The sequence below is a fragment of the Trichechus manatus genome, unplaced genomic scaffold (assembly GCF_000243295.1).
Source record: "Trichechus manatus latirostris isolate Lorelei unplaced genomic scaffold, TriManLat1.0 scaffold00035, whole genome shotgun sequence".
Lineage (NCBI taxonomy): Eukaryota > Metazoa > Chordata > Mammalia > Sirenia > Trichechidae > Trichechus > Trichechus manatus.
Window position 1 is genome coordinate 3,701,760 of NW_004443971.1, and position 11,285 is coordinate 3,713,044.

The window sequence follows — 11,285 nt, forward strand, 5'->3', positions numbered from 1 at the left end:
GACTTATTTATTTCCCCCATTTGGCATTTGGTTCCTGTAAAGTATTGTTTCAGGAGGCCTAAATCAATCAGTGACCTTGGAAATTGGAACACACTTTAGCAGGAGGAGTCGGCCGGAGTGGGAGGACGGATGGTCAGAGGGGCACTCTGAACACTCTTGCAAATGTACAAATAAAAGAAATATTGAGAAAATGTTGACCAAATACATAGTAACTATTACAGGTTGAGTCCCATTTCTCCAAAATAAATTTCCCCAAACTAAAATCTTTACATTCTTTAAGATAAAACCTTATTGATCACCACGATTTATTAACATTGTGCTTCTTATTAATCAACAGCAAAAGTCGTATATAAAAAACCACATGCGTTTATAATCTAAACGAGTGAAATGATGCAAAACAGATTAAAGTATAATGCATGCCACAGGTTCATGAACTTCATTGGACAATGAAACAAAACAAAACAACCCAAAACCCAAAAAACCCAAACCCCAGCAACAGACCGTCACCCTAGAAAAGCTCAAGGAGCTCGTGCTGGTCTCTAACAGCCCTCGCTATTGTTCCTCCATCCCTTTCTAAACATGCTAAATCCAAAAGCAACTGGGCATCGAAAATAAAGGAAGAACAGAGATGTTGAATCAAAAGTTGAATGCCATAGTTCAGTTAAACAGTTTTCAAACAATATTGATCCACCCTGTTTTTTAATTTTCCTGTTTGTTAAATCCCTGCTGAAACTCTGATTTATCCTTAATTTTCACATTGGCAAAAATTAAGATAAAGTAAGGCACCAAAAATCGCCCTGTATAACGCATCCCTAAAAGCTTCATCACCCATCGCAGGCAAGCCAGGAACTTGCAGGGATTACCCTCTCTGCTACTGTCGATTCCGCCCCTAGACAGGTGTGCTTTATTATGTTCCCTCCTATTTCATCTGTCACACAAGACTGTTAAATACAAATACTTAACAGCACCATGAAGCCATTTCATCTAGCTCCTTGCTTTCAGTCATTTCTTCAGAAAAAATACTGTATCATATAGAAAAAGCAGACATCCTTTGCTGGTTATATTGATTTGCTTACCAAATAACTACCTAATTAATTGGCAAACACGTTGAAGGTTCTTAACTACTGACGGGCTCCTTGAAGGGGGGAGGCAATGGAAATATCACAAGGGCACGTTGTCCCCCAGTCTAATCTACTCATCTTTTCTGTAAGAAAACTAAGATATATACTTTTAAGCGGCCAACTGTTTTCTTGATAAAATCACCACATTTATAAGTAGCTCGCTGATGCCTACTATACAGATGTTTTATGCAATCTGCTCTCCAGGCATTAAAGCGAGACGGCATGTTCATGGCATAATTTTATCAGTTGTACAAAACTATAAAAGCCATTCAAAATAAAATTTATGAGAGCTAATTGATCATGCTGTGCATGCTTCAAAGTTTCGGTGAAAAGATGGCTCATATTTTACTTCCTTTGCTGCAGCATAGTTTGTTACTTGGTGAAGGCTCCTTTTTCCTCAACGACTTTTTCCAAGACTCACTCACATTGTTTTTCTCATTGCATCCAGTCTCAAAATAATCATAAAATTGGCCTTTGCACTCAAAAGCAAGGTCATTTCCCACAAGTTCATGGCTTAGGGGGCCACCATCCCTGTTGGTGTCACTGTTTGCTTTCTCATCATTTAATTTGGCCTTTTCCTGAACACCAAGTGACCTGACATTAGTAATGAATATTTCATTGGCAGGTATCTGGCCATCACTCTTGTAAATAGGTGGTCTGCCTACGTCAAAATCCACCTGGTGGGAACAACTCGGTAAAGGCAGAGGGGAAGAGGAAGAGGAAGATGAGGAGGAGGAGGAGGAAGAGGCAGTGGAGGCACTTCCGACATTAGCATTGACAGAAAGGGGTAAATTTAGGTAGTGGCCGCCACATTCTTGGTAAAAGCAGCAGGCATGAAACTTTTCACACTCCTCTTTGGCCATGCGTGGTCGTTTTCGATAAGGACAGTCTTGAGCCATGAACCACTCTTGGGCAGAGGCGCCGTTGAAAGAGCAGGCAGGAAAGCACCAGTTATTCTGCATGATAATTTCTCCATGGATCCTTTTCATCAAATTGTTTATAAGGACAGATCTTCGGAGGTATACTTCAGGGTCATCGATAAACTTTAGCTTTTCTAAGGACATATAAAGGATGTGGGCTCGCTCCTCAAAAATTGAGATGGTCTAGAAATCAAGAAAGGAAGAGAAAGCTTAGGAAAAGGCCTGTACACAAATATCACAGCCTATCTGTTTCTGGGTCTGGGACTCGTGGCCTTGTTTCCCCCAGGGTCATTTAGCTATGCTGCTGGGGGCCCCCTTTCCTCCCCTGGCCCTCCCTGACTCATTGTGTGGCCAAGCACAAGGGAATCCAGCCACACGCAGACCTCAGCACTGAGAGGAAGTCGGGTTGCTCGTTCTTTTAGGGCCCAATGAGGGAGATGCTGAGGCACATACAAGAGATCTATGCTGTTGGAAGTCAGGAGAGCAGTTACTCTGGGGTGTAGGGAGGTAGTGAGTAGAAGGGGGCACAAGGAGCCTTCTGGGTTGCTGGTTATGTTCTGTTTCTTGATCTGGATGCTAACTACATGGGTATGTATACTTTGGGAAAATTCATTGAGCTGTAACCTTATGATACTTGTGCTTTTATGTGTGTGTGTCCCTGCTTGGCACAAATGGTTAGGCACTCAGCTGCCAACTGAAAGGTTGGCAGTTCCAGTCCACCCAGAGGTACCTTGGAAGAAAGGCCTGGTGATCTACTTCCAAAGAGTCAGCCATTAAAAACCCTATGTCAGTTCTACTCTGACATACATGGGTTCGCCATGAGTAAGGGTTGACTTGGTGGCAACTGATTTGGGCTTGGGATACACGTGCACACACATACACACACACACACACACACAGACACACGCATAAGCCATTGCCGTCCAGTTGATTCCGACTCATAGTGACCATATAGGACAGAGTAGAACTGTCCCACTGGATTTCCAAGGCTTTAATCTTTACAGAAGCAGGCTGCCACACCTTTCTCCCATGGAGTGGCTGGCAGATTGGAACCACTGACTTTCCGGTTAGCAGGCAAGCGCTTAACCACTGCGCCACCAAGGCTCCTTATACATATACGTATATACACATATACCGCACAGAGATTTTGCTTCAATAAAATGCTTTTAAAAAGATGCCAAGATGCAGGTCATAATGAGTATACTTCAATCCTTGGCCCAGACATCAAGGAACATAAGACCTGGCTTTCAGTCTTGTTCCTCTTTTAATCTCTGTGCTCCATGCTTGCAATTATCCTTGCTTGATGGGGGACAATAATTCATGAGGTTGAGACTCTCACAGGACATGTCAGTTGAAGGGGCCAAAGCAGCCTTCCTTCTGGGACTAGGCAGAAAGAGAATGAGAAGACTCACTCCTATGTGGTGGTCAGCGTAAATCCAGAAGCAATTGGAAAACAGCGACAAGCACAACACAGAAAGCAAAAAGGAAATAAACTGCTTGTGTCCCTGAGGCCGGCTCTTCCAGGTCAGAAAAAAGCAAACTGGCAGCATAACCTGAGGAGCTGTGAACTAAATCAGCCCAGGCTGACCGCAGGCAGGACTTACACATGGGAGGAAAAGCCCCCTAGCCTGCCAGGACAGCCTGATGTTTTGTTATGAGCAACACCTACAGGACTGGGGACCACGATGAGAAAGAGGAAGATGAATTAAAAACATCCCCAGCATTTCAGACAACCAACGTCTGGGTTATCCCTGGGCGGTGCAATTGGTTCAGAACTCAGCTGCTAACCGCAAGGTTGGAAGTTCAAGTCCACCCAGAGGCACCTTGAAAGAAAGGCCTGGTGATCAACTTCTGAAAAACCCGCCACTGAAAGCCCTATGGAACACAGTTCTACTCTGACGCACATGGGGTCATTATGGGTTGGGATCAACTGACCAGCATCTGGTATACCCTCCATGATTATTAAATCAGCAGACAGCTTTTGAAAGATCATCAGAAGGAAAAAGAATGAATATTTCAAAAGCTTAGATGGCCAGTTTCCTAATTCTACATACTTACCCAGTTCTGTTACTTTCTTCCTATACGTCAAAAAAGTTTGCTTTGCTCCTTTTTTGGGAATGAATTATGTATTTTAATAAACTTAACATACGTAATGAATATACAGTGAAGTGCATGTTTCTATTTTCATGCACACACTCAAGGGATTGTGAGTCCACCTCTAGGAGGTTAGGAAAACCGTGAGTTACCCGAAGTGGGCGCACAGGGAAGGGGGCAGGCAGAGCTCGGTGAGGGAAAAGCACATCAGAGGAGAACAAGTACATTTCTGCATACTAAAGGCACAGGATAACCGTAACCACTGACGCCACTTGAGAAAAATTGTATCGTAAGTAAAAAAGACATTTCTTGGATTGTTTGATTTTGTTATTTCTGGGTAGAGGAGCTCTTTCTCAAACTACTTCACAAAAAATAACACAGGACCCAAAACAGTGACAAGGATTAATGTGGCTCTGCTAAGAGCTGGCTCATTTTCACTGCCTGGGTGGAACAATTTAATTTCTGGAAACGGATCAAGCAACTAAGTATCTTAAACTCTTAATAAAAATAATGACTATTAAAAAAAACATACTTTATGGCTACAGCTGCTGAGTGGTGGGTGAAAATCCTCTTCTTCCACATACTTCCTCTTGAAGTATGTGATCTTGGATGTTGTTACAGGATTTGAAATTCCCCTGTAATGTGATCCTGTGGTAATAAATCAGATATGACAAATGACATGCGGTTTGCCAGAGGTTCTCCAAACAAAATACTTTCGTTTCCTTTCTTTCTAGAGGATAACTTAGCTGCATATTTGTCTGTATGTATCGTGATTAAAAATAAACATTTGTCTTAGTAGTTGCTATCATACGGAATCCTGTGACCTAGGCTGAGCAAGGATTTCTAGTCAATTATAGAGAAAAATGATATATCTCAGGATTTACTGGATACTCAATATCTTAATTCTATGCACAGGTAAACAGCAAAATCCATAAAAGGGAAGAGTTAACAACTGAGATAGTATTAGTACTTATTCAGATTGTTTAATTAAATTCATGAGAATATAACACCGCTATTCAAATGTATACGTCTTTAACTGTAACCACTGATGATCAACCAACTTTAAAATATTATTGGCTCTAGGCAAGTAAACAAATGGTTATCTGCACATTGGAGTTATAATAGAATATTCCTGCTTTCAAAATATGAAATTCAAATTTTTTAAATTTAAAATTAAAATGCTGGGCAACTAAAGTCCGTTTCACCCTCAAAAATGTTAACCATGTAAAAGCAAAGTCTGATTCTTTTTAAAGGACAGAGCTTTTACTTTTTTTTAGCAAAACTAACTTCAACTGAGCTTCTGTTTTACATTTTCGTTTTTTTTAAAATAGCTGCTACTATACAAAAATCCAAAGGAACTTAGAATATAAGAGTAAAGAGTCAGGAACAATATATTTCTATCTTCTTGGCTTTAAAAATTTTTTTTCCTACAATATTGAAGTCAATTGTGTACATAATAAAAAGAAAGGACACATAGTTTCTGGACCCAAGTGTAGCTTCCTCTAAGTCTCACGGGACAGAGAGTTCATTGTAAAGCCATATGGCCCCACAGGGTGGAAAACCCAAACCCAAACCCAGAGCTTGACAATCTGGTTTGGTTTTCTTTAAAACAGAGAAGCAGGACTAACACAAGAAGCAGCAGCACATGTAGATGCAGATTTGGATGCAGTTTAAATAGCACCTCTGGTCCTCTCCTTGAACCCCTGGAGCACGAGCTTTTTCCACTCAGAAGGGCACCCCAGACACCACCTACCGCCCCCCAGTCTGGCTGCAGAGGCAGCATGGGAAGTCAAGGGCAGTACCTGCCAGCGGGGGACCGGCTCCCCGGTCTCCCTGCAGAGGGGCCTGTGCTGGCCCCGGGGAGCTCGGGCCTCCGTAGCTGTCAGCCTCCCATAGCGTCTGGTACCCAGCAATTTCAGCAGCTCCTTCAGAGACAATGGGCTCGCAAAATCTATTCATGGACAGAACCAGAGTCATCGCTGACAGCCTCAGATCTGAAAAGAAAGGAAAATAGCCGCCATCAGGAGCAAGGCCAGGGACGGCCTTGGCAGCTTCACTCCTTTGCTTTGAGGAAACTTTTACTTCTCGGTCCTCCCCTTTGCCCAGAAACATTTTATTATTTTTTCAAAGAAAACCTCAGCAAATTCTCTTGCTGCTATTAGCTCAGCCTCTGTGTTCAGCAATCTGCATTTCATGGGCGGATCTTTAAAACCCCATTTCTTATTGTTCTCAGATTCCCCTCAGCCCTCTTTGAGACAGCTGCTTTGCCTCCTAAACAGATTTTCCTCCTGACCTTCCCGCAGAAGATGTACGCTAAGAGGCAGGGCCAAAACCCTTGCGCTTCCTTTCTATTAATAAGGCAAAATCAATTTTCTAGTCAATCACCCGGGAGTCTCCTTTGATGAAAATCCGCTAATCAATCAAAAAGAAAAAAAGGGGAGGGATCTGCACCGTAATCCCAACTGCTGCTCAGGTTCACAGTCTGCTCCACTGCCCCTAACCCTCCTCCTCTCATTTCCACAGGGCCAGGCCCTTTGCAACATTCTGGGGCGCCCTCCACTTTCTTCTCCCAAAGAGAAGCAGACAGAGACACTTGGTAGTTGTTTCCACCAGCCCTGATTGGACTGAACTGGATCTGCCTCCAGTCAAAACACTGAGATGAAGACAGAAAATTGGCTCCAGTTTCAAGCCGTGAGCTGCAGTCCCCCAGGAGCCAAGCACAACATCAACCGAGCAGGCGGAATATTAACCAGGAGCCAGGGCTCCGAGGCCAGAGGAAGCCGACAACTCTTTACACTGCAAAGCCCAGACATGAGGCAGGAACTTTCCAAGAGGCAACATACCACTGCCCTTCTCTCCAGTTCACGGCCTACAAGGAGACTTGGGAGCCTTGAGCTCTGTGACATTACTGGGGCCCCTGCAGCACTCATGTGGGGGGCTTGGTTTCTTCACTTGGTCCTAAGTAGGGCTCAGGGTAGGGTCAGAAGTGAGTTCACAGTGGTTACCAGGGGTGGATGGAGGGAGAGGAAAGGAAGACACAATACTTAGGGGACACTGAGCTTCTGCTAAGAGAGATGAAAAATGTGGGAATGGTTAAGGGTAATGGTTGAACAACATGATGACCATAATTAATGTCCCTGAATCGTACATGTGAAGATTGTCGACATGTCTGTTTAATATTCTGCCTCCTCCGTTGATGTTTACCACAATGAAAAAAAATTTTGTAAGTGAATTCGAAGGAGAAGAGGGTCTGATATTACAGGCAGAAGACCTAGCTAGGGGCCATAGATCGGTTGTGACAGCAGAGACCACAACAGAGCAGCCTCAATGCCTTGTTAATGGCTAATTCCTTTAGGGGACCACAACCTCCGCTATCCCACTTCGTGGTTTAAAGAACTGTCAGAAAGAGTGATGTCAGGCCGGCTTTCTTAAGACTGATTGTCTTTCAAATATACACTAAGGGTCTAATTCTTGCTTTCTTCTCCAAATTATACAGCTTGTAATGCATTTGGGAAAGGGTGACTCTACCATTGTCTTACAGGAGACTATCATTACCTACATGTTATAACAAGATCCACTTCCAGGTGAAGGGAGGGAAAACACCAGGGTAAGGGGAAACAGCTTCATTAAAGTGACAGTGTACTTCTGGCTAACAGAGGAGTTCTTGACAGCAACGACTCCATCCTTCACCCAGGCTTCTCTCTGAGGTCCCAAACTCTGTCCCAGCCTCACTGAAGAATGAAGCAAGGCTGGGTCAAATAGCCTTCTGAAAGACAGAGGAGGTGTCCATGTCAGTGGCTGGAACAAGGAATCAGCTAACCCCTTCTCTTTTAAGATGCCCTACGGCACCTCTAAAGAGACAGCAGCAAAGATTCATTAAAACATGTTATCACAAAAGAATAAAAGAAGTTCAATTAGTTCTCTATAAAGAAATGGTGGGACATGCCACTTATTTTGCTCTTTGAGTCATCAACCAAGAAATTTAGCCAACACTGATTTAACAAATTAAGCTATTCTCTCTACCAAACCTCAAACTCAGCATCCATGGAAGAATCTCATGAAATGGTCCAATTTCTTCCCCTATTCTAAGGGACAACTATGTCAAGTAAAGCTATTGCAAGGAGCAAACGGATGACAGCTTTCTACCAGATTCAGCAGTCCTCTCTTATTGATTACAATACTTTCCAGCTTGAAATTTACACTCACTTTTATGCTGGATTCTGGGAAACAGATTCAATCTTTTTGCCCATGTAGAACTTTTATTACACATAAACAAAAACAGGTTGACGAACCCACTGTCCCTTAAGAAAGTAAAGTATTCGCAGGCCTCTAGTGGCGATCGTCTTTTTTTAACAGGACATTATATGGACCCTGTGCTGCTTCATGTTAGTCAAGAGTTTGTCTATATTTTAGTGACTTATTGTTGGAGCTTTTTTGGTTATTAAGGATTTCAGTGTTTCTATTTGTTAGTATTGTTTCCAGAATACTGAATTCTATCATTAAATTACGCATGTGAATTTGAAACTTGGCATAATCGTTTTTATCTTGGCTATTTCTTTTCTTTACAATATCTAATTTCAGTAACTTTTTCTTTTTTGAATTGGAAACTTTTATATACAAAATCTTAAACTGAAGAGTCTAAGAGTCTGCAAGTGATTTATGTAAGTCTGAATAAAACATGAATGAGTTAGAATTATTCGGGAGCAGGGAGGAGATTTTGCCATTGAGTCTTACACTGGGATGTTAAATTAAGAAGGCAAGTTCAATGTTCACGAAAAATTGGAATGTAGAGTGTTAAGCACCAATGTTTCACATGATTATCTGTATTATATGTACAGATCCAAACTATTACTCTGTGTATGATGAGATTTACATCATAATTCTGTTACCGAACTCAGAAGTTCATGTCTACAAAATTATGTGCTGTTAATATTAAATAGAGCCACAAAGATTTATATTTACGGCAAATTTTGTTTTTTTTAACATCAGAGGTAAGTGTATTCAAAAGGAGGGTGTTAACGTGTGTTGTGTCTATACAGGGGCTTAAAAAAAAACCTAACCCTTTATCCTCAGGCTCCTGCATGTCTATTTTGTAAGCCAAGTGGATGTAGTGTTCCCAGAAGGCTGAGGGCTAAAATGTCAAGCTTTTCCAGCAGATGTTCATAGTAAAGTTACCTGGCATTTCTACATAATTTGTTTTTTCCAGGTGAGTTAGCCTTGTTCTTAACTCTGAGCCATTCTGACGATGCTAATAGGAAGGGCTGACACACCCAGCAGGGTATCCCAGATTCTGGGGCACCTTTAGTCTAACAGGGGGCTCCTGGTCATTCTTTCTCCTCCCTACACCCATTACTGGAACTTAGAGAACATTTTATTAACAGTATTATAGCAGCCAGAGGTCTGACTCCAATACTGAAAAGGAGAGAAGGAAAGAGCGGATATTTCCACCTCCTCTTTGACGCTGCCAGTCTTAAATGTCCTGCCCAGGTGGAATCAAGCCCCTGACCGCGACCTTGTCGGTGACAAGATTTCAACAGCTTCTCCGGCTTTTGGTGGTGGGGGGTGGGAGCGGGGTGTGGAAGGGCAAAATCAAATCCGTCAACCCTTCTAAGAGGACAGAAGCCGCTCCTCTGCCAGTCCCCCAGTGCACCTGTCTACCTTGGGAAGTACATTTCTCAGCTGCAGCCCCGGGAGGTCAGGAGCTTTAGATCGGGTCCTGGGGCTAGGAATGCGGATGCAGGGTCTGCGGGGAGCGAGGGGGGCCCGGATGGCCAAGCCCTGGCGCCAGCTCTCCTCAGACCAGACCCAATAGGAAGGTCCGAGGTTTGGAACACCGACCCCTGTAGGAGGGCGGCAGCCACCTTGTCCTGCCTCCTGCGCAGACACACCCCCGGGGGTCGGTGCTGCAGCCCCTGACCCCTCTCCAGGGTAGCGAGCAGCGCCCGCCTGGCCGCCGTCCGCAGGAGAAAGTAAACAACACCCTCAAGGGTCTGGGAACAAAGGGCAAGTTGTCTTTACGTGGTGCGGGAGCCGTGTGCCTCTTCTGAAGAATAAGAGCTATTATTCTTCTTTCTTTCTTTTCTTTCTTCTTCTTTTTTTTTTTTTAAACCGAGTTTCCTTCTAAGGGAAATAAACACCAAAGGTAGAATTCCAAGGAAATGACTCACGGCGGTTGGCAGGGCTCTGGCGAGGCTGGCCCGGGCCCCGCGCTCCAGCCTGCAGCAGATGCCGGTCTGGCCCTCCCTCCCTCGCCGGCCAAACCCACTCAAGAGTCCGCGGCTGCGGGAGCGCCCTTCGCGCCCGGAGAACCGGGGCCGCGAGGACACCGCCCGCGCCTCCTGCCGCGCGTCCGCCCAGTCCACGCCACCCGCAGCCCCAGGCCGCTCTCCCCCGCCCCTGCGGCACCAGCCGGGCGCTCTGGAAAGTTGCGAAGGCCGAGGAGGCGGGAGAGGAGGAAGGGAGGAGAGAGGCGGAGGCGTGGACCGGGCGGGCAGCAGCCTCAGCCCGCCGGGGAGGTGAGCTGAGGACAGAGGAGCCGCCGCCGCCCGCAGCGCGGCTCGGCTGACTGGAAGGTGCGGGGGCGGAGGTGGCGGGGGACAGAGCGTGTCAGCTCCTGCAGCTATTCCTTTTTCTTGTAAACGCGCGCTCCTGACACCGACAATCCCTCCCTCCCCACCTGCCAATCGCCGCGGCGTCCAGACCGAGGGGCATCCCCGATCCGGGCCCCCGTCCGCTAGAATAAGGGACTAAAGGGCGCCCGAGGACCCTGAGATCCCACCGGAGGTGCGGTCCCCACCCGCCCCTTGACTCGGCTGTGTCCGCGCGGGCAGCAACCGGAGCAGCCCTCACGGTGGCGGCGATTCCCGCCGGGGAAAGGCGCGGCGGCGCACGCCGGCCCCGGAAGAAGCCCCCGCCGCCCCCGCTCCGCCCCCGCTCCGCCCGGGCCGGTGCGAGTCCGTTTGGTGACTCCGGCGCAGCGCTGAGCGGGAGGGCGGGCGAAGGGACGCGTGGATGCCAGTCGGCGCCAGCACTCGCCCCGGGCACCAGCCCTAGCCCTCCACCGGCCCGGCCTCCTGCCCGCACGGCCCGCTCCCAGCCCGTCTCTTACCGCGGGGTCAGCGGGGAGGCGGCGGCCGCAGAGCTCGAGCTG

At 46.0% G+C, this 11,285-nt stretch overlaps 1 protein-coding gene across 2 annotated transcripts; it reads right to left on the reverse strand.

The window, feature by feature from the left end:
• Positions 1-706: 706 nt before the first annotated feature.
• SERTAD4 (SERTA domain containing 4) lies at positions 707-11,285 on the reverse strand. Of its 2 annotated transcripts, XM_004375182.3 has the most exons (4): positions 11,244-11,285; positions 5,938-6,129; positions 4,668-4,783; positions 707-2,224 (listed from the first exon to the last, which is right to left on the reverse strand). In XM_004375182.3, exons 2-4 carry the CDS (start codon positions 6,110-6,112, stop codon positions 1,460-1,462), a joined length of 1,056 nt encoding a protein of 351 aa, XP_004375239.1. In that variant the 5' UTR covers positions 6,113-6,129; positions 11,244-11,285; the 3' UTR covers positions 707-1,459. The 2 variants fall into 2 exon arrangements, with proteins under 2 accessions (XP_004375239.1, XP_004375238.1); XM_004375181.1 differs by lacking the exon at positions 11,244-11,285 and having other exon boundaries at positions 1,460-2,224; positions 5,938-6,269.